General features: G+C 42.0%; 2 protein-coding genes and 1 long non-coding RNA gene across 3 annotated transcripts in view; 1 reads left to right on the top strand and 2 right to left on the bottom strand.

Annotated features, from left to right (window-relative positions):
• Positions 1–418: 418 nt before the first annotated feature.
• ptpra (protein tyrosine phosphatase receptor type A) lies at positions 419–24,009 on the bottom strand. Its single transcript, XM_019880658.1, has 22 exons — positions 23,591–24,009; positions 15,280–15,328; positions 14,965–15,046; positions 13,520–13,960; positions 9,814–9,913; positions 9,580–9,653; positions 9,081–9,217; positions 8,890–8,980; positions 8,722–8,798; positions 8,557–8,593; positions 8,381–8,478; positions 8,002–8,121; positions 7,727–7,893; positions 7,513–7,648; positions 7,237–7,386; positions 7,044–7,137; positions 6,876–6,952; positions 6,652–6,786; positions 6,401–6,526; positions 5,201–5,352; positions 4,229–4,364; positions 419–3,709 (listed from the first exon to the last, which is right to left on the bottom strand). The coding sequence occupies exons 3-22, from the start codon at positions 15,038–15,040 to the stop codon at positions 3,635–3,637; spliced, it is 2,499 nt and encodes an 832-aa protein (XP_019736217.1). The 5' UTR covers positions 15,041–15,046; positions 15,280–15,328; positions 23,591–24,009; the 3' UTR covers positions 419–3,634.
• LOC109522269 (uncharacterized) overlaps positions 17,177–25,769 on the top strand; it is a 23,518-nt gene continuing 14,925 nt past the window's right edge. The window contains exons 1-2 of the long non-coding RNA XR_002169544.1: positions 17,177–17,189; positions 22,696–22,704. This is a non-coding gene — a long non-coding RNA (uncharacterized LOC109522269). The remainder of the gene's footprint in view (positions 17,190–22,695; positions 22,705–25,769) is intronic.
• The window catches only part of idh3b (isocitrate dehydrogenase (NAD(+)) 3 non-catalytic subunit beta), a 6,535-nt gene continuing 5,736 nt past the window's right edge, over positions 24,971–25,769 (bottom strand). The window contains exon 11 of the mRNA XM_019880664.1: positions 24,971–25,416. Within this exon, the coding sequence (XP_019736223.1) occupies positions 25,339–25,416 (78 nt within the window). The 3' untranslated portion in view covers positions 24,971–25,338. The remainder of the gene's footprint in view (positions 25,417–25,769) is intronic.

Here is a 25,769-nt window from a genome sequence, read left to right as displayed (position 1 = left end):
AAATGGGACTTCTTAGGAATACAAATAAATAATGGAGTAGTGTAAAAAAGCACAAATATATCTGATGGGAGCTTGAAGGATTAAACATCAGTTGAAGACCCTTCAAGACCACACAAGAGGACTGTGTGATCTATAATTTTGTCATTTTATGTTAACTTTTCTTTTGATGGCAGCGCGGGCACCCGCAGCGGCTCCTCTTGTTGTATGTTGTCTTGAGAGGGAATGGGAAATTTCATCTGTGCTGGATACATTTGACAATAAAGTTGTACTTGATACTTGATAGCGGACAAGAATGAGTGACAATTATTTTGGGCCCACCATGCCGCCGGTCCTCATTGCGTTGTAAGCTTTGACTGAGCATCAGGTTGCTGTTCTTGACTTCAAATAAGCATCGTAGATACAGACTGAGAAGGAAAAAAAAATCTCAAGCACTTTATTAGTTTGGAACAGTATCTTGCTTAGAAAGGCCATCTGGCATTATATAATTATATATCTTTTTTTCCCCGTATATATAATTATATACACATATATTCAAATGTTGAATAACAAAACACTAGAAACCAACATGGGCAAAATAAAAAGTTGGATTACTTTAAGACAATGATACCAATTAAAAATTGCAAACAAAACATCCAATACATTTCAAAATGGTCCCATTACAATTCAATATAAAGCTTTTTTTTTCAGAAAAAAGCAAGGTGGGGGGCGGGGGGAATAAAATAAAGGCAGCAGACAGGAATGAAATATAAATAACCTTACATTATGTACAAAGTCGGGAAATCATTCAACCCGGAACAACAGTTCGTTGATGGTCCAAGGTAAACGTCAGCGAGGAAAAGGGACGAGTGAGTGCACTTGGAGACATCAAGGCGACATTTAGGTGGAGAGAAGACGAAGGATTTTTTGCAACCATAAAATGGTTTCCCTCGGTGCTGTTGTAGCCGCTGCGCACGGGGAGGGGGGCAAACGAATGACTTATTTTGCAAATGTTGGGTCATTTCCCGATATATGGCAAACACTTTCCACTTCAATCAGCAAGTGACACGTTAGCACGTCTATGAAAATTGATGGCGCGTCAATGAAAAGACGACTTTATTTTGCTTTGGTTCCATCTTTCTCAAAAGCATCCTCCGCATTTCGCGTCTGTGACTAGAAAACAAACCATTTTAGACCTCACCGCATATCGGTAGTAATATTTTTTGGGGGGGAAATTAATATGAGGCACTTTTGTTGAAGCAAAACGGTGGTTTTCATGAGTTGGCACAGTGTCATGTGAAGAAGTGTCATGATTTAAACACAAATGACCATGACGATGAAGCGTAAACTGACAATCAGATACGTGTCCAATTCTTGTACAAAAGTGTCAAATGGAAAGAAAGAAATGTCACGAACAGATTATGTGCAAATAGCACAATGCACAAATATTAATTTCAGTGGCTGGTCATACATTTGCTACTTGAAATCCCTACAGAGGATGAATAGAAGGCTTGCAGACTAAAAAAAAGGTATTTGAATTCCCACAGTTTTCATCATCATGTGGGTCTTTATTTCGTTGTTTTTTTTTTCTTCTGGTGCAAATAGTGCATGAGACAATCGACATCTACAACTGCTTCCTGGCTCACCACGGAAATTGCTGAATGTACTTGTCATTATTTGGTACACTGCAAACAAGGGTCACATCAGTGTGGTGCAAATTATGTTCACGTGTGAATCTCTTCTAAGATTGGGTCATCATTCAAACATCTAAATAGCTTGATAAACGCCGAGAAAGATTTTGACATTATGTTTTCAATGCCGTCTGTGTGTTATAATGACACAAAAACTATTGAAGTGATTTCTGTGACAAAAAAAAAGTGAAGAGAGGAGCAGTCCGTACAATTTTAGTATGAGCCGGGAATTTCTTGAGTTCTAACATTGGTATTTTCTCCACATTTTCTGCAATTGCCCGGTGGAAAAAAAATAGAAAATGACTCATAATGTGGCAGGTGCTGATCCAAACTGGCTTGCAAGACAAAAATGTGGATATTGTCTTTTTTTGTTTTGGTTTTGGTTTTCCAGTGTGTGTGTGTAAGGATGAGCTTAATTTCCTGTGTTTGCTCCAGCAAAGATTATGGTTGCCTTGAACGCCCCCCTGCCTTCACCCTCTTAACTGACATCATTCATTTTCATCACAATCATCAAGAGGGGGATAACCTCATCTGTAATGGTAGTGAGAGTTCAAGTGTGTGTCATGGAGAACAGCCACTAAAACCACACCGAAATGTGTAAACACAGCATGGCACACAAAATTAAAAAAAAAAAAATGAAGAAAAAACCCATTTTTGTTCAAAACAGCATTCAAATAAAAAGCGACATTCTTCAACATCGGTGCTCACGGTGGGAATGAATGGACATTCTTTTTACTCGCGATAGTACAGCGTTGGGATGTCTGGCAGAGATCAAAAAAGGCTCAAAGGAAAAGCAAGAAAGGCTCAACACGACTTGAGGAAATACTGCTGCTTGCGTGCGCCGCTTTTATCTGACATGCGTGGGCAAAAGAATTGGGACAGCTGACCATACAGAAATGAAAAAAAAAAAAAAAAAAAGGGAAGAAAATACTCTACAGAGTTGGGCTCCCTTTTACAGGCAAAAACAATTGACACTCTCCTGGAAAGACTGAGGCAGATCCATTTATTCTCAAAATGTTTTGATGGTTTGAGGTCAGGGTTCCGTGCAAATTCTTCCAAACATGATCCTGCAAATGTTGGTGAAGGAGTAGACTGAATAAATTAATATTTTGTGGGGGTGTGGGTGTTTTGCCATAAATTGTCATAGTTCAGCAGAGGTCTTTAAGATTTTTTTTTCCTCAAGTGCCTTAACATGGTTGGACCCTTTCGCTGCAGAAGCAAGTGACAGACAACCTTTGGCTGTCTGCACACAGAAGACTCCGTGACCCCTGCACCATTATGCATTATAAATGCAAACAATTACTCCAAAAATTGCACCAGGCTGCCGATGCCAATATGCATTTGACTTGAAATTGATCTTAACTAATCCTGTGAGAACAAATTGATCCGCCTGTGTCATATATCAAAGTCTCAGAGTTCAGCTTTAAGCCTTTGTCACGGCACGATACTACAGCGTGGCTCTGGCAAATCAGAAGCGTTTACATTTTTTCAGTCCTTAACGAGTTAAAAAAAAAAAATCTCCAAAGCATTAGTTTTATATTTAGATAGATTTTTTTTTAATATATATAGCAATAAAATACTTTACAGGTGCCACCCAAAAATGCAGCCAAACTTAAAACTATGTCCAAAAGTAGAAGTTAAACGATGCAACACAGTAAATATGTGTATGTAAGCAATTTAGGGCCTGTGTCAACAAAATGTTACAAAATACTCAAGAAGGCATGTCCTTTCCTCTCTGTCCAAATTGCACTGCCCTCCCATCCAGACTGAAATCTTGGTTCCCTTTTCCAGCAGGCAGTTTGTCCCATCCACAGAACCAAACAATAAGTGATGTGTCACCGAAAAGGAAAACAATCCTGCGGCCGGAGGTATGCGGCTTTCTGCACAGTCATGTTTCGTGTGTGTTCTGGGGCATGCACGTGGGTGGTGTTAGTATGATGTGGAGCCATCCATCCAATGGTGGGTCTCTATTTGAAATTGGCATAGTCAGAAAAGGCATCAATATACTCCTGGACGACTTTGTAGCAGAACTCGTACTGCTCCTGGAAAGCGGGGTGGAAAATATCACATCATCAGTCTCAGCGATGGCAAATTCTTTTTTCTGTTCTGCATCATTAATGAGTCAATGATATTATCATTGATCAAGAATTGAGCCCCCACACCCCTCATGGTTTCCTATCAATGCCTCAAAATGGGAGCAAAGCACGACTTCTATTGGAATGAAACTCAACACTTGAACAAAGTTCTTTGACACCAAGACGCCACAAGATGGTGGCAAAGGAAAGTTTACAGCATGGCCTGAGCACACAAAAAAAAGCTAATCGGTCAGGTTGTTTTTCTGACTCATCACCATAATAGCAAGTAAAATATATACAAACATACATGATATGAAAATGCATCCTCAAGGCAGATGGACTATCACTTGATTAGAATAAATGGTACAATAAAAGCAATGTAAAAAGACGACAAAAAGATGCAGACACGGTGTGGGTTAAATTGTATTTTGTGTCTGGTAAATATAATAATAATAATAATAATAAAGCAATATAATGCCTGCTCACCAGTGTCTGCACCATGTGGGGTCTCTGCAATCTGAGGCTCTTGACTGTTTGGAAAACATCCAGAATGCCTTCTGCCTTCACCCTCTCCAGGACCGTGCTCAATGCACAGAATGTCCCTGTCCGGCCCGCACCAGCACTGTACACATAACGGGAAACGGAAGCATGTTCACGTACAATGAAAGCATGCATGAAGAGCATTTCAATGTCAAGTATTTCTTAGGAGAAGAAACGACTGCACGGTGTGAGTGTCTCTCGGGCTTTCCCACAATATGCTGACTTTGGACTGGTTGGTGTATCAACAAGGACCCCAACAGTCACTGTGTAGTTTTGTTGTAAAATGGGAGGTGGTTCTGGCGCCATGAGTGGCGATTCAAAGTACTGTGAAACGATAACTAATGCATATCCAAACACAGTGGAACTCCACATTCACAGGAGACAGGCACCATGGCTGACTGTGAAAAACTAACTTCTGCGACTAACTCTGGTTAAGTGGACTGCCTACTAGAATGATGCTTTTTTTTTTTTTTGGCGTGGTTAAGGCAGACCATAACTGTTTTCGTCTGGTTTAAGGAGATGGTATGATTCAATAAACACCAGACAGTATATGCTGTCGATGTCATTTTACCACAAAAAAAACAAAAAACTAAAAAAATCCATTTCGTGACATGTTACAGAAAACCGTGAATAGGTGAGTTTCTGTATAACAGAAGGATGGGCAAACTCCCCCCCTTCAAAAAAAAAAAAAAAAAAAAAAAAAAACGCTAATGCGTGAACTTGTGAATGCCGAACCAGGAATATGCAGGATCCACTGTACACTTAAGTGTGGTGTCAAGCACGAGCGTAGACAGGAAAATACAACACTGTACCACAAATTGTCAATGTGCCACTAGTTGCACAAAAGAAAGGCCAGCAGTCATTTTGACTGCTAGCCAAATTATCTGGCAAAAGCCATTTGGGTCCAGCGGCTCTTACCTGCAGTGCACTGTGATTGGATGGTTGCCGGACTGTTGTTGCTGCTTCTGCACTGCAGCTATTATATTGATCATGCCTTTACCATCAGTGGGGATGCCCACTTCTGGCCATCCATGGAAATGAAACTGACGCACTGCTCGCGCTTTGTTCTCCTGCAAGGAAGGAAGGAAAGTGAGAAAAAAAGATTATTTGCAGTCGATAAGGTTATTGGTAGAATAGATGGTGTGGTGCTGCCGCATTTGGTAAACTACTGACAAAAAATTGGGGATGCTGGGTTATGGGTGAAATTTAAGGATGAAGTGAAAATGCACTAAATTGCAACATCTTTAACTTTCTCTTAAGTTTTGACCAACTGTTCAAGGCTTTGGTACTTTTTGCACAACTTGATCAGTGGCCACTTCCCTATGAGAATATCCTGTTTTAAATCTTGCAATGAGGTACTGTTTCTCAATAATTTGGTGTCTTCTTGGTCCCGTGATGAAATGTGAACAACATGATGAATAGGACCCTTTAAAAAAAAAAAAAAACTTTAATTGAAAGAGGAAATGTATTGGTCGACTCATGGGGCAAACACTTTGCTCTTCAGTTCTTTGTTAGAGGACAAGATGTGCAAAAAAAGACATTAAATAGATGGACACGTGTGTTCAAAGGTTTAGAGAAGGTCAAATTAGGTTCACCCGTAAACGTTATAGTGCATTTTAGGGTCATTCTGAAATTTCACCCCAAATCTGAATATCCCTAACTTTATGTTAGTCGTGTAACCCGCAATCACTTAGTGTCCTTATACTAACAGTATGTTTTTATTTTATGTTTGAAATAAGAAAAAAAATATGTCTTTGTTCAATTATCTTTGCCAGCAGTGACAGGCAGAACAAGTTCACTGCTCTACCACTAGATGGCAACAGGTACAATTAACTTGCGTCTACTGTACCGAGTTGCCATTCATACAACAGAATAATAGCTTTGAGTTCAACTAAACGCCTCCTGAGTTCACATTAAGTACAATTGTGAGAGAAATTCGTCATCATTTCAGTCTCTCTCTCTCTCTCTCTGGTTTGTGGTATTTTTGTTTGGTGTCGTGCCGTGAGATTTTTCGATTGCATAATATGCACCGTGGTTGCAACAAAGGTTGGGACACCCAGGTGCACGATCAGTGTGGGCGGAACATGTATTAGTTCATTTTTTTACATTTTTATTTACCCTGTTGTTGGTAACCAGGAGGTCACGCACTGTGTAGCTCTCACTCTCTTCCTCCCTTTTAAGTTCAATGGAGATGTCCCCGTAGACCACGACGCCATCACTGGGCCAATACTGAGCACACTTTTCCTGCAGGAGCAAAACAGCGAAGCAATCACGCCATCAAAATCTCCTACGGGAGTATTTCGGTTATTATTATGTCTGATTGATACGCCGGCCATCGTGAATAGTCCACATTGCGCAGTTCCACAAACCTGCCCTCTCTCCTCCAGCTCAGTGAGCATGACTATTGAGCAGCTTCTCCATTCCCAGATCATCCTCCAGAAGTCCTCAATGGTGTGCTGGAGAGGGCCTTGGCTTGCCATGTACGAGTCTTTCTGCCGGTAGCCCTGCAAAGAGTGAGTGATGGAAAGAACAATTTGAATGAAAGAAAAACCGAACGAGAAAGCGGCGAGCACGAAGCAGCTTTTGAACTGACATCAATGAAAGATGCGTTGACGTAGTCCGTGTTCTCCTCCCCTCGTTTGACTGGAATGATCACTCGGTTGAACTCATCTATGAAAAGGGGAACACACAACTTTGGGTTGAGCGGCCATCGGTCCCGACCGCACTCATAACAAGGCGGGAAGCATTCTGCTTCACTCACATGGAATGATCTGTAGCACTCTGTTCTTCTTCATGTTAGCAGGCAGATTGCCTGTTCTCATCTTGTCATTTTGGATCTTGATGGATGTCAGTTTCTAAAAGTCGTCACAGAACACGTTTGATTTAAATTAATCTAACTAGCTCAAGAGAGAGATGTCTGTCATCTTTTGATGAAAACAAACACATAGAACAACCTTGAATTCAGCCTCCAAACCACTGCAGCCAGCTCCTGGTGAAGGGGCGTACAGTTTAGCCAGGTGGGACTCCAGAGAGGTCACCTCCAGCTCTGTGTCGCCGTACAAATAGTGCTCTAACAACGCTTGGAAGATGAACACGTACTGCATCTGTGAGTTGAAAGAACGAGAGTAAGAGTTGTCAATATGCACATAATAAACACTACACTGCAATTGTGCGCACACTGACGATGCAGATAAAGTAGTGATGTTATTTTGCTCCCGAGTATGTCTTACATCAGTCTGGACCATCTGACAGCGCTGGGCTCTAATTCTGGTGACAAAGCCGAACACGTCCACCTTCCTCTCGGTGTTCATCATGTCCAACATGGCATCGATCACAATGAATGTACCCGTTCTTCCTACTCCCGCACTACCACGGAAGTGAAAACAACCTCTTGTGAGTTGTACAGCGCGGCAACAGAGACAACTCCATTCGTCCGATACTTACCTACAGTGGACCACAATGGGTCCGGCGTATTGAGGGTTGTACGTTTTGACTTTCTTGAGAAACTTCAGCATACCAATGGGGGTGAAGGGAACACCGAAATCCGGCCAGCTGGTGAAGTGGAACTGAGTGACAAGCCTTTGAGGCTTTTTGCCTGATACATCCCCGACCTGAGACACAGTCAAACCAGAGCTTGTCAGTATCCTAAATTCACTTCACCGATCAGTACAACATCCGTCAACCTCAGATATGCTTGTTCTGGAGTTCCTCACTCTTACCTGTTGGATGCAAAACTTGCGGATGGTGTAATCCACGAGAACCATTGTGTCTTCCACAGAAACGCGGATGTTCCCGTATGTCCAACAGCCCTGGTCCGGCCAGTACTGGGCACACTTACACTAAAACACACAGACATACAAATGCATATTGCAGCATATACAAAAGTGTCAAGGGTCCTTGGGGAACGAACTGAAATTCATGTAAAAAAAATAAACAACCTAAATTAGAGGACACATTTAAAAAAATGTAATAAGTTGTAGTGGGCCACATGTTAAAAATAATGGACTGCAAATATTATACAGCAAGGATGCACGTAGAAGTCACTAAAATATGACACTTGGCACTTGTGGATTGACAAACTTGAAATTGCTCCGCTACCTCTTTCCTCTCCTTCAGATTGGTCACCATCACTATGGTGGCCGTGTTCTGCTCCCAGATCATCCGCCAATAGTCATTTACTGTTTCCTCCTTTGGTCCTGAGAGGAACAAAGGAATTACCAAAGAGTTGGATGACCTCATGTGCCATGATAAATGTTGTTTTAGTGTTATGTTACCTTGAGCTGCAACAAATTTGTTCTTCTCCTGGTAACCCTGCATAAAAAGTAGGCAGAGATGAAGCGGACAACAAAGGGGGGGAAAGAGGGGGTGAATTATTTTACAGTCAAAGCACAACAAATGCAATTTTTGTGATATGAAGTGATTACTATTGCAGTACGAACATTTATAAAGGAGGCATTGATGAAGTCAGAGTCTGGAACGCCTTCCAGAGATGAAAGATGCACCCTGGAGTGATCATCTAAGAAAATAGAAAAGGTTTGACCAACGTCTTACAACATTTCCGACTTATGTCAAAGGGACGGTGTCGCCGAGTTCAGTGGTTTGCTTACATGGCAGGATGTTGACATATCTGTTCTTTTCTTTATTCTCTTCCTTGGATGCGGCGTCGCATGTTGCCTGAATGGGGCAGACTGGAAGAGCCTGAACACAGGAAAATGTATTTGTGTGAGATAGTAGAAGCGAGGCAAAATGTACACTACAGGTATTCGGATGGGATGTGTGTTGGGGGGGTTGGTCGTACATTAAACTCCTCCCTGAATAACTTGTTGTCATCAGCCATGCGACGATTCATTTCTTCCTCAAGCTTGTCGACAGGAAGGGGTGGGTACTTCCTGTTTGTGCTGGGTGAACGGGCCAATAGCGGCACACTCTGGAGTTCTGCAACGCCGGGTAGGAAGCCAAGGAGACACAAGTGAGGAGACGAGAGAAGAAAAGGGCCAAATGACACAAGTGGAGAGAGACAACAGGTTTGTCTTTAGGATGAGATACACAAAGCCTCGTTTAGTTTGTACTGCTTGATTTTGTGAACACCACCAGAAGGCGGTGTGACTCAACACCGGTTAAGTGTTGGCAGAGAACAAAAGCCTTCTGCCAACAGTCGATGAAATGTTATCAGTTCAGGGATCCCGATCAATCAAATGTTACCCGAAGCAATGCAGGCTAACAAGATGGATCAAGCCAGCATACATATTAGCTGATATTCCACCAACATCATGCAGACGGACAATGAATTGCTTCACCTGTATCATCTGATCTTCCGTTCGTCAATCTGAAGGAGTTGGAGTGGCTCCCTGCCTGCTTGTATTTTTTAAACCTGTCAGTCAACAAAAACAAAACGGTGATGCACCCGTCAAGTGAGACCAACTCATTGCACAGTCATGTCTTGTTGACCAACAGCAATTGCCATGGCAACAGCAGCATTTCAGACAGCCACAAGAGGTCTCAGACGAGAGAATCTTTTGCATTTCACAAACCTGAGCATGTAGAGGATGATGATGATGAAGATAATAACCAACAAGGAAGACAGGGCCACCATCACCGCTATGATTGGCATGTCATCAGAGGGGTTGTTGTCTTGGGGAGGGAAAAAAAGAGGAAAGGGTAAACCCTTCCATTCAGTATGATCGTATGGCAGTATCGTGAGCGTACCAAATACGCTTAAGACTGTGCTAAATGTTAAATGGAAGCAAAACAAGAGTTGACTGAATTCCAATCAGTGCGGTATTGTGCTTCGTAACCAACAAACAAACCTGTTTGCTAAAATAGAAATTAAATCAGCCTGAATAGTACAACAGAAGTCAGCGCAAAGTCCCTTTCTTGTCGAGGTCAATGAGTGTGCTTCACATTGGCCAGAACAATATTCGACTGTTCATGTTAATTAGCTTCACATTTTGTGTGCTGATGTGACCCTCCATGAAAATCAATTTGACACCCCCAAAAGTCAAACGATTTCCAAACAATGGACAACGTTGAGACAAGCAGCTGCCGGCTGGCTTCGAAATAATACAGAACGAGGAGAGTACGGTGTTTCTGGCGTTCCAGTTAAATATGTACGGTGAAAATTCAATGTACAGTTTGAGTTACAAATGATTGTTTTTACTCATTTTCATTACCGGTACATTATTCTCTCCGGCATAATATGTCACTTAGCGTAAGTGTGTGGATACAAGAAACAAGAGAGCCAAACACTGATTTCTAGATTGTTCCTTTCTGTAATGGTTATCTGTGTTAATATTTAATTAGCTTTCTCAAGAAAAAAAAAACAACTCAAGTGCAACATGGTGTCTCTCGGAGCAGATAAATTGCACTTAAAAAATGTGTCAACTCCACGCCTCTGTGACCAGTCACGAGCGACGTGATGGCAGACAGACAATGACTGTCTCAAGTAATGAAACATTTAGGATGTTTGCAGTAATTCCGCATGAATTATTCACATCATAAATGTTAAATGATCTCTGCATGTTGGAAGTATGAGAATCATTTTCCCTCCGCACTGAACTGCCTTGTGAAAGGGCATTGATAGTGGTGGTCACGTACAACTCAACATTAACAAAGCCGTTTTATTTTGCGGAGCAAGTTACATTTTGTTGTGAACTTACGGTTGGTGACCACTATGTATACATCCCCATGACAGGCACAAGTTAGCTCACACTCATTATGTTCCGTATAACCTTTTCACCGCAACAGTTAACACAAAAGGACATGAGTTTTGCCCGACCGACAACAGGAGGTTGTATAAAAGAAAACACTGACTGCTGTTTGCATACTGGCCGCTCTGTAAGACACATTAAGCCACAACAAAAGAAGAGAGAATTCTCTAGACAAATGTATGGGAGTGCTGACAATGCACGGACAAAATTGTCCACTCAATATTCAAGAAAGCTCTTCGGACTCGACGCGCGTCAGAGAATGGACCATTTGACCCGGCCGTGTAACGTTTTCACGCACAATTCCCAGCTCTTTTCAGCGTTCCCCCCACTGACAATGTGCACACTGAGGAAAAGAAGAGCACAGCAGGCTGCGAGCATCATGCGGACCTGACACAGCCTTCGGGCATTTAATAGGCTCTGCGAGTAGTCCACAAAAGGCTCTCAGACAGCCCGAAGGTGACAATGGGAGAAGTTATGAAACGCCGATGAACCCAAAAGTGATCACGAAGTTGACATGCCATAAAGTGAGAGCCGCAAATCAACATTGGTAAAAGTAGCAAGTATTTCGGTTGCTACAGTTGAGAGTCAGCCGGCAAAATTAAATGCCAGGAATTCTCGTGTGAGGAAAGAACCGTCTTTTCAACAGCAGCTCACTAAGTTCCGGTGGATCGTGCTCAGCTTCTTATGGATGATTGGTTAAATGGAGGCCTGTCACGGCAGGATATTTCCAGAACTGTTACAATGTCTAAAAGCGGAAGAGCTAAAATATTAAAGGTCGCCTCTTGACCAGAAAGCTTGCTTGGCTTTTCTCTGGCGGCTTCTTTGACAGCCTCCATAAAGACACTAAGAAAAATCATTTTGTGGCTCAGCAGCAATTTTATTTTTTATTTTTTTGGTCCAAGTAACCATATGTATTATTCAGCGCAATAGGTAAGAAACACGCTGCCTTCACTTAAAGACATGGCAACTGCGGATGACAAAATGAAATTGTAGCCAGCCAGCATAGGCCCCTGGAAAATAGTGGGACATAATGAGGAACTATTTGATAGAAATGCACATGCTGACACGCATGATGTCTGAATCACTTGGAACAATGACAGCTAATTTGAGTATAGCGACGTCTTCTACTCATCCATGAATACCGCGTTATGCGGGCAAAGCCCACATCACAGTGAAATGCTTTTCCACTGGAGAAAAATGAGTCACTTCCTCATCGGTCACATGAGAAAACAGAGTATTATCTTGCTTCTCCGTGGACCTCTGGTCTACCGAGATATACTCTCGATGCCGGACACAGAATCTGTTGATGCATATGTTCCTGTATGACTTTTGAAGGCCAGAAAGATCCATGCATCAATTTTGAGGGCGAGAGGTGTGAACAGACCCCCGGACTGGTCGGCAGCCAACTGCTGAGTACTTTTTGGCAAACAATCACTCATATTCCCATTCACATCTATTGACAGAATAGGGTCTTTAATTAACCAGTGAGAGTCCCCAGACTATTTGGAGAATATTTAAACTCCACATAGGAATTCTTTTAGGGGACAGACTGCATCAGAATATTTGGCTGTCCTCTCGTATCATGGCTTGATCACAAAGAACGCAACACATTAGAGCCGAGTCAGATGAGAAGCTAATTAGCCAAATCACCCACTGGGCTGAACCTGGCAGATTTTGAGTTTAATGAAACGTGATGTGCTTGTTGATAGTAATCGCACAACACAAAATCTTACATTTTTACGTCAACGAGAGGAGGGGGTTGGGAGCTTCGGCCCGTCGAAATTATCTGCAAAATGGGGTGTGACCACATTCCTTTGAACCCTTCTATCTATTGGATCAATCTTCACAAAACAGGTATTACTGGAAAGGGAATTCAAAAACGATCCCAAATCTGCAAGCATAGGGGAGACGGTTGCATATATTAATAACTTGACCTTTTGACCAATAATTTGACCTTGAAATGTAATTTTCACATGCTCTCTAAAACTACTTCAGTGATGTAAATGTTTTTGTTTGGCACCAAGTACCCAGTGAGTGATAATCAATGATATTCAACAACAACATTAATACTACTACTACTAATACTAGTAATAATAATAATAACGATAGGGTAGATCATTGGGGATTCATTAAAATCCAAATCTGCTTGGTCAGTGGGTGATTTCCGCATGGAACGACCCTAAAACGTTTTTTTCCCCAGCTACTCTCTGGACGTCCAGTGCATTTCAGTTTTTAGAAAATACGGTGAAAGACCTTATTGATTTTTGCAATGTTGCCTGATAGCAGCAGCGGGATAAGGGAGCCAAGGTCAAAGATGAAAATCAGTACATCCGAAGAATGGGATTTTAGACAGCATCTGACCCAAGATCCCCAAGGGACATATCGGTACACATTGAGAAATCTGTCGGTTAGAACTTTGAGGGCGTTTTCGTGCTGTTGATCGTCACCATGTGAGGACTACTGTTATCTGAGACACTGCTCAAACAGGAAGGGCGTGAAACAAGGAAACGAGTAAGGCACTCGTACTCACCATGCGGGCTACCATCTGGGGTGTAATCCATGTCATGGTCTGTAGTGGTCTCTGTCTCCATGGTCATGTCATCGTCGTCACTATATGTTTCGGGAGTAGGGGTGTCTGGAATGGGCGGTGTCGTCCCATTCTCACCTCCCACTGAGGTGGTAGGAGCGGGAGTCTCTGGGTTGGGTGCTGGCAAAGGACCATGAGTTGGAGTTTGAGGTTGGGGAGGAGGAATTGGCGCCAACCTTATAGTGGCATTGGGACCTTCAACTTGGACATCCTCGGCACCAGCCGGGCTTGCTATTGTTGTTGTCGCGGTAGTGATTGTCGTTGGGGTGGCTTCAAGGGGCAGTGTTGCGGGTGGGACTGTGGGGGGTAGTGTGGGCGCGACTGTGATGTTGATGACAGGTGCTGTGGGGGGTTGGGTTGATTTTGCAGAATTATTTGGAGCACCTAGAGAATAATGGGATATTAAGTTAAGCACATTAAAGTGGCTTTCTCTAAATTCTTTCTAAGAAGTTAATGCCATGTTTCAGATACAGTCCATCCACTTAAGATGTCTGCCCGGCTGATTTAAGACCTACTTTACCAAGTCACGTCATTATCTTTTACTGACTGGGGATTCCAGTGTTTCCCAGCTATATCGTGGTTAATCATTTGCACCTCGCAAATTTTTACGTAATTCTTTTCATTATATGATTTTTTTTTTTTTTTTAGTCAAGTCTTACGCGCCTTCAGTCTAGTACCATATTGTGCTGCAACATACCAGGCAGCCCTTAAGTCTACTACAAGAGATGCAGCAGAGCAATAAGACCAAGAAAAAGAGGCAGAAAAGGTCCCCAACTGAGCTCCAGTAATCGTGAGTTATAGAGACAATGTGTGTATGTGGATATGTAATCCTGAAAGGTCATCATTAGAAATACACACATCTTAAGGACCCTGATTCTGACCCTGAAAAATAAAATAAAATAAAAAACATGACACAACACATACTTTTCCGTTACAGTGGTACCTCTACTTTCGAACGTCTCTTCATACGAAATTTTCATGTTATGAAACGCCTCAACAGGAAAACATTGCCTCTAATTACAAAAGAAATTTCAAGAAACGAAAGGTAAAAATACAGTATGGGTTGCAAGTCGCAGCTCCAAGTTTCCTGAACACAACATACATATAGCTGCTCTGCCATTGGCTATTACCGAGCATTATCCTGGCATCCCATTGGCGAAGAGGGACCTCTACCGTATGTGTCAATATGTGCAGATAAATAAATAGATAGATAGGGGGGCTTGGTACGGATTAGGGCATTTACATGGAAAATGCGTCTCTACTTACAACATTTTCTAGTTAAGAAATTTCTTCCGGAACCAATTAATTTCAAAAGTAGAGGTACCACTGTAATTGTTACACTACTTTATGAAAATTGAAATGTACTGTATCTGTACAAATGCTCTTACTTGTGACCAGGACATGATCTTGGGTTGAGACCCTGAGGGCGAGACCTAGCAACAGGAGCAAGGGACACGCACCCATTCTGCCCTATATCAAGAACATTAAAATAAGTGATTAATTTTGATCATGAAGAATATTTTTAGGGGGGAAAAAAATCCAAAATATATTTTAAAAATAAAAATCATATGATGCAGTGTTTTGTGATGACCTGCACATAATAAAATACTTTATTGACATGGTGTATGATTCTGAATATACCATACTTATGCTTTATTATGTTTTTGTTGGTAAAAGTGAATCCATGATTAGCCTGTGTTTACCTGAAAAAAACGAAGTTGAGATCAGTCACTCATTCGCACAGCAGTTTTCTGGAACACAAGGGAGGACAAAGTGTTACGCAGAGAATCAATTCCACCTTTTACACATAAACTTGCTCTTTGTCAAGATAAGGAACATCACATGTAGTCAGTCTTGTTTGTATGCACTCATGACCATCATTTAAAAATTTTACAAGTGATGTGACTAGACCAAAAGCTTAGCACCTTGGAATGAGAATCCCTCTGCACCTCACAAACTGATTTGAATCTGAGTCAACTGGCAACAATTCTTAAAAAAAATAAAATAAAAATAATCTGACGGTGTAACTTCTCATTACTTTTATAATAAAGCTTTTTCAGTCATGACGACAACATTTCTTTGACTAAAATATAATAGCACACATTTACTTTCCTTATCTTTTCTTCAAACAAAATTGAAGTGGTATTTTCCAGTACATACTTGTTAAATGTTACATTCTTATGTACAACCGATACCGGAGACTCAACAGTTACCTGTTACTCAAAGTTGCTCCCCTTTTCGGGAAAAAAAAATTGACAAAATCATTGTCAGCAGAGACTGACATGCTGCTGCTCGTCTCTTAGGCATGTTGTGGCTTGACTGCCGTGCAAATATTTGTATTCATGATGTCAACTCAGCAAACAAAAATTGGTAATTTACCCACCAAACAACAAGGAAAATAAGCATTGTTGTCACTTTAATATTTCCTTTGTGAAACTGGTTGATCCACTATTTAAGATATTTGCAGCCAAGGTGGGGGGTGACTGACGGCCACAAGGATTTGGAGAAAGCACGACTACCGCTGGGTGGAAGGGCATACAAACTGTAATCCTGGATACCAATTGAGACGACGGCCTCTCTGACAGAGCTGTGATAATCCGCGGCCCTAATCTCATGATTTTGACCCTGGAATAATCCAGTCCATCTGCTTGTTTACAGATACTTGAGCACTGGGTGAGCCAAAGACGGGCACAACATCCTGCACAAATCGGATGCTTTAAATGGAATATTATCGCTTAAGTGGGTAGAGAACAAATTGGGTGTTAAAAACATAAATACGGCTATTTTTTTCTGATGTTATAAACACACAATTTAATCTATGATGACAACAATCGTTATTTGCTGCTGTGGTACGAGTAACCTAATCGAAAGGATTATCGAAGCATTTGATCACTCACTAATAACGCTTCAAGGAAGATGCACTTGTTAGCATGGTTTTCCTGTTAATATTACAAAAGTAACTCGCGATTGCGCCAAAGAGCCACTGATGGAATGAAGGCGCTCAGGACTTCTATAGTAGGCATGCCAGAAAGCCCTCGTCCGTATGGTAGCTTGTTTTTAGCCCCGCCCTTTCGTCCCAAAAATCCAGATGATTCAAATGGGGAAAGAGTCTAATGCTATATCTCAAAAATTCAGTCCTAAACTATCTTCAATCTTTTCAGCACTTCTCTTCAAACATTTACGATAACTTATTTTGAAACGAATCCCTTTGGAGGATCTTTAAGAAAAATACAGACCTTTAACTGGCTTGGTGATAAAGGTCTTTTGCCCAAAAATCGAAAATGTGCTTTTCGTCCATTTTCGATGACCCAATTTTTGGTCCATCTCTATCGACCAACAACTTGGTGAAGGACGACTTAAATTTTAACAACATATCGACTGCCTCCAACCTTACTGTTGATATTAAGTGCATTGTTTTGAACTGAATAAACAACTAAGCCACCGACAAATCATATTGATTTTTCAAATGCACCCAACTTTCTGTAAGTTAACCGGATAATAAAACCCCATGGCAGTGATTGTAAAAGTACATCATTTTAAAAGTCTTAATTATGCTCTATTGGTGGCGACATTAAGCAGAACGTTAAAAGGAGACTAAAAAATGTAATTGCAAGTGTGCCACAGTGTTGGAAACAGTACGGCAAAGTTTTCACTGACGTGTTGTGATCATTTTTCTTACTCTGTTTCTACACATACACTAAAAGGCATAAAACGCGGGGAAAATACTGTATTTCTGCATATATTGTGACAAAAATGTTAAGACCTGAACGCTGTTTCCTGCGCAACAGTCGACACTGCTGTGCAGAACCTGATACCTCGTATCCAAGTGAGGCGAGTCCGCCCACAACCAACTAATGAAGACAGCTGCTTCGCTGCCTGTGGCCAAGTGCAGACCTCATAGGAGTGAAATCACGCAACAGTGAAAGGGCCGAACTGTTCACATGCCATTTCATTCTTGGGAGTGAAAAGAACCCTTTTAGGTACAATATAAAACAAGTCCCAATTGACACCACCGGGACAACCAAAGGCGAGCTCGGTATTCACTTCATGTGTTTCTCCAACTCTGTCAAATCTTGTCATTTCAGTGGACTTTGACATACAATGGATAGATTAATAAAACACTGTTTGACGAATAGGCGGCCCGGTGGACCAGCGTTAAGCGCGTCGACCTCACAGTGCAGAGGTCGTGGGTTTGATCCCGGCTCTGGGCTTCCTGTGTGGAGTTTGCAGGTTCTCGCCCCTCATGCGTGGGTTTTCACCAGGTACTCCGGTTTCCTCCCACATTCCAAAAAAAAAAAAAACATGCATGGCAGGCTGATTGAACACTCTAAATTGTCCCTCGGTGTGAGTGTGAGCGCGGATGGTTGTTTGTCTGTGTGTGCCCTGCGATTGGCTGGCAACCGGTTCAGGGTGTCCCCCACCTACTGCCAGAAGATGGCTGGGATAGGCTCCAGCACCCCCGGTGACCCTTGTGAGGATAAAGCAGATCGGAAAATGGATGGATGGATGTTTGTTTGACGAAGAACTACTTTTTCAGTGTTTACACACAACTGCGATGTTTTTAACTTTCGTACACTATATGAACTAAGAAGCTATGTGCAAATTTCCATTTTCAGCGGTTTGCAAGGCATGAAAAATATAAAAATGTCCGAATGTAATCTTAATTATTTGTGTATTGGTATAATTCTTACTGGATTAATATGGGAGGATTTCAATCAATATTGAATCGAAAATGAATTGAAAAATCTCCACCAAATAGAATCATGAGGTTGTTAAAAATGCCCATACCTGCTTGGTACATACTGTAGCTTTCTATACACTAAATTAAAGATGCAACAATTAATTGACAACTATCTGATTATGAAATTATAGTTAACTGTTTTTTTTTTTTTTTTTTAATAATTGATTCAAGATACCTCCTTTACCCTAAAATCTTCAGAATTTCAGACTCTTTCACAAAAAATATTCCTCAGATTTTTGTACTCCTCCGTGAAAGTGAATGATGATCTTTGAGTTTATTCAAAATGAAACCTTTTCTAACATCTGCTTTTACTCGGGAAAACAATGACCGGCAGTTTGGGTTCCATAAAGGATTTTGTATTAATCTGGTGCTGGAGAAAACATGTGATCATTGAAATCATAAAACACATTTTTAGTCAGCAGTACAACAAATGAATAAATACGCCTTGAAATGTAAACGGAATTTTGAAGTTATGTGAAGACGAGTGGCTACGCTACAGCTAATGTGACGTGGGAGGACTGTGCCAACTCTGCTTGCTTGTTCGTTTTTCGAGGAAATACGCACAACGGCTTCATTTACCCCACGTCGCTTTGGCGAGAACGCCTCACAAGCGATCGTGGGGAAGTTTCTTGTCAAAATAGCTTCACCTTCAGAAGCGAACCCCAAGTCATGGCTTCCCATGATCTGCGCACTTAGCTGCACGCTTAGATGCAGTTGACTTCTCACTATTACTTTCTATTTACTCCGTCAGCTTGAAAACGAAAGAAAGGCAGGAAACCGTACCAGGCCGCAGATCGGTGGTTTGGGACTTAACTGCTGTCCAACGTCTACGGGAATGAATTCAGCGCTGTCAATAATTGATGTATCAAAATCAACAATGCTCATTTATAATTGCTGGAGGGCCTGACCCAACCAGCCGAAGACCCAATAGTTACAAAGGCTTCCGTTTAAGTGTACATTAGCCTCCGTGCAGCAAAATCCTTCCCTCTGGCTTTTTGCAAGGCATTCTGCTCAACTGGTGGTTGCAGAAAAAGAAAATGGTGGCTTGTCTCTGTCCATTCATTGCATATTAAAACACTTTCTATGTCTTGAGAGTAGGAGGGAGGGGTGTCTGGGCCAACAGGAATACTGTGAATGCCTCTCTTCACGGGAGGCAGAAGTGAGCCTAACTTAGGGCCGCTCCGACTCTTTCTTTGAAACAGACCACAGATTTTATGTCCCCGGTGCCACATACAACAGCCGCAATCCTCTGGACTTCCCTGGCTGAGGGATACGACTCCATGCCGGTGTGGTTTGTGTTTTTGCTGGCTTTCATTCATCAGCTGGTGGCTTGTTTGGGAGGCGAGGAGAAGCACAGGGCTGCTATTTGGGCTAATTTCACCAGCATGGGTGGCCTTTTTTTTTTTTTGCCTGTGATGAAGCCTAAATTGATGATTGGCTGGCATCGGGCTCCGGGGGATCATAAAATTCACTGGAGTAAGTTGAAGTAATGAGTGAGTGAGTGGCTTTGCTCGACGTCGACTTCATTGTGGGGAACGGATGAGGAGGTGCAAAGAAAAACCTCCCCACAGAAGCCACAGTGACCCTTAAGAGTTGTGTGGAGCCAAAAGACTCAAATGACAAGCCCGGTCACTTTGTGTCACTTGAGTCTGAATTCAACTACCAGTGATACATTATCTATCGATTCCCAACATCATTTAATAAATGTTCTCCAGCGAACTACTATTAATGTTATTGATCTGAAAAGGGAGGTGGGGTAAGCAATAAAAGTGATTTGAGTAGCTTTATTTGAAATGATTGGAATGAGAAGATTACCGCCTTGAAGTGCATTTGCTCCTCGTGTGACCAACCTTGTAAGATGAAACAAACGTGTCCACAAGGTGACGAAGCCATACGAGCTTAAACTTCACGTTGGTTGATTATCTGTGATCGGAAATTGGAACAAATCAAGTATGAGTGGGCTTATCAAAAACCTTTTTTCACTCACAAAATCCATATTTTTCAGCGAATACAATCAATAGAAGGACCAAAATGTCATGTCCACCATCTTAATATGTGACATGTGAATGTATAGTATGGAAGTACTTTGCATCCTCGAATTAGATATCCTTTATTTGTCCCACACTGGGGAAATGTATACAAATAAAACAGAATAATATATTGTATGTTTTCCCCTTCCTTTGGTTAAGTTCTTGCAGTTTTATCAAAAGGACATTTATTACTTTTTGAACCAAACAAATATTTACATGGAACCCATGAATGAATACCATTTAAGAAGGTGCTGCAAGCGCTAATTGTACCGTTTCCTATTCTTCAAAAAGAAAATCATTCATTGGAGTTCTTTCACAATGGGGAATTAAACCGCAAACTCACATCTCAGACTATCCCACCACACTTGTCTCCTCCTTTTCCTCTCAAAAGATAAGAGGCCGAGGCAAGAAGAACAGACATCTCAGGCATGACAACATGGCAGCGGGATGACGGTACATTCTCAAAATCCACTTAACGCTCTCATTTTTTTATGTTTTTTTGGCTGCTACACAGAAAGCCTCTTCACTTGATCCACGCTTCAGACTTCTTTTTTTTCTTTCTCCAAATTGGTGAAGAGACAACCGCAGTTTGTCCTCTACTGTGAAGTCCCCGATGCGATTTAACGACAGCTCAAAAAGGAAGCGCTAGTTTAGTTTCACAAATCACAGCAGCAATGTATTTCCATACTGTCATCATATCGTTAGACATGCTGCAGACATAACTGAGTTCTATATAGTTGTGCTATTTAATCCTCGGATTGCCACAACAACAGTAGACGGTTCCGTAGTTTCAGGATGCGCTGCCATTAGGAGTGGAACGATTCTTTTTAACAGCGATTCGATTTGGATCCTGACTCGTGGTTGCTGATAAGTTTCAAGGACACTAATGGTTCAGAACACAGCATTCAACTCGTAAGGGTCTTCAACACAACAGATAATTCACATCCTCCACATCCACTTGGTTTGGTGTCACAAATTAAGCCACTCGGCGTTATTTTAATTCCCTGCATTGCACAGCGAAATCACCGGATCCACCAACAAATTACACGCGGCTAAAAATCAACGTCCCACAAAGCTTCAGAATTATCTGGATGGAGCTGTATTTGTCTCGTCTGGGGCAGGAGCACAGTGCCCCTCCATGGAAAACTCTGCGCGCCTACAAGCGGAAATAAAAATACAGTTCTTGTCCCACCCAAAAAAAGTCAATTCCGAGCAGTGCGCCATGGTATACTTTCGGTGTCCATTCGATACTGAAGTTTATCCACAATCTAGGCCAACAGTGAAAAGTATGGTGTGAGGGTCACTGGAGATGCACAAGACAGAAATAACACATTGTCTATAAATAGCTTGAAAAAAAAAATGGTATGGACAGCAAAAGGGAGATGGTACTGGCACTTAGCAGTTAATACAATGAAGCGCCCTGACATCATGTGCACAGATGGTTCTACATATGGCATTGTGATGTAGGTGCGCATACTCAAACCTAACAAATGGGATGGGGGGGGGGGAATTTTTCATTGTAGGCTGTTTAGGGAAGAAGAATTTTGCACTTCACACTCCCACACACCCTCACACACACACACACACACACACACACACACACACAGTATTCATTCACTTTTCACAGATGATACTGTACGCGCCATGATTCCCGCGATAAGTGAATTTTCATGCAATAGAGGTTGACTTTTTTTTTTAACTCAACTCAACTGTATTTATATAAACACACCATTACGAACCCCACCTCTTGGTTTTAACCCTTCCAAACACTTGTCACACTTAATAAATGTAACTTTAAAAATGCAAAATGAAGAATAAATACCGCCGCTGTAAATTTTTGTACTTCCGTCTTAAGTTCTTCGTCTTCCATTTAGAAGACAAAGAAGAAGATGAAGAAGAAGACAAAAAAGAAAATGAAGAGGAAAAACAATCATCAATGAAACTAACTTTTGGTTTGTACAACATGGATTTACGGCCCCAAAAGGTGCATTACCCACTCGGATTGTACCTTTGGCTGCAATAAGACACGGTATTCTGGTTAAGGTAAGTCCTTTTAAACTAAAAAGAAAAACTTTAAACGTATTTAATAAGCTTCGTTCTCTCGTGTGTATTCTATATTTTTTTGACTGGTCCGACGTTAGAAGGCAGAGAACTAGCAAGAAAACTCACAATAGATGAAGTAATGGTCATAAATGAAAACCCCGTGACAGAGTGCAGCCGCAATAAACGAACCGCAAAGTAGTGAGGGAACACTGAATAAGAGAAACCATGTGGAAAAGGACTGCACTCCTTCACTCCCTTGTTAAGAGTGTTGTACAGTGTCAAAATGACAGGATTTATTGGAAAAGCTTCCTGAGGTATGGGGGATATGTGCTGCTTCTCAGAGTATGTATCCAGATGTGATGAGTCAAGCTTAGTAGACATAGCAATCGGTGTTTGTCAGTTGTTACAGTCCAGGTTCTTCCACGCATCCTCACTCCTGATCATGCATCACTCTTAACAAGACTTGGAAGCAGTCAAAATATGACCCTGTGGCATTTACATTTGCCCTAGGTAAGTCAAGTGTGAGCAACACTTAGAACTAACAAGCAAATAACAGTGGAATTAGAAAAGAAGAATCCATGTGGCATAAACTTTAAAATAGTGTGCTCTGTTACACTGGACGAGAGGGGAAAGGTGTATCTTGGAAGACAAGGGGGAGGAAAACCTCGGAGGAAGTTCTGAAGGGGGATTCAGGTGCTTTCGTTACTAATGTTGGGGAGATCTTATTCCTGTTTGTTGCTCTTGTGTAAACCCCCCCCCCCAACCCCGCTCAACTATCTTCACTCGCACCCTCTCCGAACATGCAAATAAACACAGTGGCGACCCAATAAAGTGGACTCCCCAGCGAGACAAAACTAGATCTCTCTCAACTCGCTGTCGTGGTTCCAGCACAAATCACTTCTGCTTCTAAAATCATCAGTGGACCTTTCTTTCCACATAGCCCCCCCCCCCTTCACTAATATTTCCCTCCCTGCCTCCGAGCTACTCGTCGAGTAGTAACAAAGAGCTTGTACAACTTAAGGTCTCTAGATTTTTCCAAACACGAACATGGCAAGTCTCCCCATTGCTCAAGTTTCAAAGTAAGGTACCTGTGAAAAAGTAAACGCTAAGGGTGACAAAAAGCAAGAGGAAACATGATGGTACCGACAGTGGAACATGTGTGATTCAGGTTTGGAACAACCCAAACAACAAAACTCACCAAGACTCCAGTAACGCCCAGAGGAAACTCTGAAGCGAGAAAAGGCCAAAGAAAATAGGAATGTGGGCCCGCTTGCTGGTCCACGCTGTCGGCCACGGCCCGGCCCCTGTCTCCACACCCCTGGAGCCGAGAGGGACGGCGGGGTGGGGGACCTGGTGATATCAGAGGAGGGAGGCGAGATCTGGGACACGCCGCCAACACTTGGCTGTCACTTGACGTGCTAAATCCAAGAAAACGAATCGCAATCCGGATCAAAATCCTCAATCCGCCCTCACGTATCGCCGCTTCAAAGTGTATCTTCCGGTCATATTTGGGGGCTTAATCCCAACTGTTAGTCCGCTCGGGCGCGTCGGCCGACCACTCTAGACCGCCATGTTGTGTGTCTGTGTATGAGGAAGAATGGGAAGCGAGCGGCGTTCTCCCAAACCAGGCCCTCTGCTGTCCAACCGTCTCCTCTCCAGAGCTGCTCTGTACACTGCAGCGACATCCGCTGGCTCTTGGAAGTATTGTAGCACATCTGCCGCGCGGAGCGCCTGGGGGCCTTTCTACGGGTTCATCTGTGTCCACAAAGCCGGGGCAGGAAATCGACACATTTCGGGCGGTGAACCAGAATTTGGACTCCGTAAATCAGGGATGGGCAACTGACGGCACCCTTAATGGACCCTTGACGAATTACAAAAATAATGATCACAAAAAATATAGATTATTTTTCTTTTTACAGACATAAAAGTGCTCTTAAAAAATGCTGATAAACACTCAATATACGGTTCCCACGAAAAACTGGAGCAGAACAAAGTATGAAAAGATATTGAAGGAAAAAAATTTCTTGAATATGCAAACTCGCAGATGTGGAACTGCAAATATGCGTTGGCTGTAGTTTTAAGTTGTAATATCACCATTCCCTACTAGATGGCAGACAGAGCCCAGTTGCACTCCCATTGGGCCTTACGTTGGTTCATAACACGAGTAGGGCTGACAATTCTTTTGCTGATCTGGAATGCTATGCAGGACAAACACATCATCTCAATAAAATTACAGTCTTGAGTGAGTTTTTTTGTGAGAGGAAAAAAAATGACAAACAAGTTCTTGCACTTAATGTTGTTTTGCTGTTCAGCAGTTTTGTGATAGCCTTCAATGATCATTTTTATTCAAGAGTCCATCGTAATAGGGAAAAATGTACACTGTTGGGTTAGGATAGTGGATCTTTTATACATGCATTGAGACATGTTTTCAGAAAAATGCAATATATTAAAAGCATGTATTTTGCACATATGCATGTATTTTGTCCCTATCTATGGCATTTCTGTCATTTAAATCTGGTGAGGTCAAGTGGCTGCAAAGTGTGTGCTTCCTCTAACAGTGAATACAGTACACAAAGATTCTGACAGTTTGTCACATCACACCCATTTTATTTTTCGTATCTCATTATAAATAAAGAGGCAATATAACTTAACAGTTGAGATAATACATAATCTGAAATGTTAAAGAACATTTACTACTGCTGTGCACACTCGTGACATTCAAGTGGGAATGACTGTAACAAATGCCTAAAATACTTCATGCAAAAAAAAAAAACAAAACCTAGCAACAATAAGACTTTTGGGATACTGCAGTTGTGCGTTTCAAGATCTAATCAGTGACAACGATGTTAAGTGTGAGCAGGTCCAGTGAATAGAGGAGGTCCACAGGAAGCAAATGAATAAGCCCGTGTCTGTCTGTGCAGCTGACAGAGCTGCAAATGATTGAATGATTAAGCAGCCAGGTTAGCGATGACAGCTCGGGTGAACTCGTCGCTCGTGGCGTAACCACCAAGGTCTCCAGTGCGCACCTGTTGCAAACATAAGGACAGTGCGTTACTGTATGTAAGCACAGCTGCAGCGGCACATGTCTACATGCGGTATTAAGGCCAGCATGCTCGAGAGCATTTAAAAACAACGCCACAGAACACAGTGAGTTGTGTCAAATGCTATTCAGTTTAGTCTTACGCTCTCTCTCTCCTATTCCTACAGCGTTCCCGCCCAAAACACAAATTCACAAGGAGCAACTGGATATAGGTGTCCTCCTGATATAAACCCACCAGACAGTCTTTGTACAACAGCACAAACCATTGTGATCAAGGACAAGAGTTATCCATTCATTAACCGGAACGCTTCACCATACTTATGGTTGCACAGATAACAG

Source organism: Hippocampus comes, unplaced genomic scaffold (assembly GCF_001891065.2).
Source record: "Hippocampus comes isolate QL1 unplaced genomic scaffold, H_comes_QL1_v1.1 scaffold68, whole genome shotgun sequence".
NCBI lineage: Eukaryota > Metazoa > Chordata > Actinopteri > Syngnathiformes > Syngnathidae > Hippocampus > Hippocampus comes.
This window is presented reverse-complemented; position numbering and strand designations above follow the sequence as displayed.

Coding starts and splice junctions, on each gene's coding strand:
- ptpra (XM_019880658.1), bottom strand. CDS start 15,040: ATGGGTGCGTGTCCCTTGCTCCTGTTGCTAGGTCTCGCCCTCAGGGTC. Junction 9,914..13,519: donor CCCAGATGGTAGCCCGCATG/GTGAGTACGAGT, acceptor TCCCTCCCCAAG/ACAACAACCCCTCTGATGAC. Junction 8,479..8,556: donor CAAATTTGTTGCAGCTCAAG/GTAACATAACAC, acceptor TGTTCCTCTCAG/GACCAAAGGAGGAAACAGTA.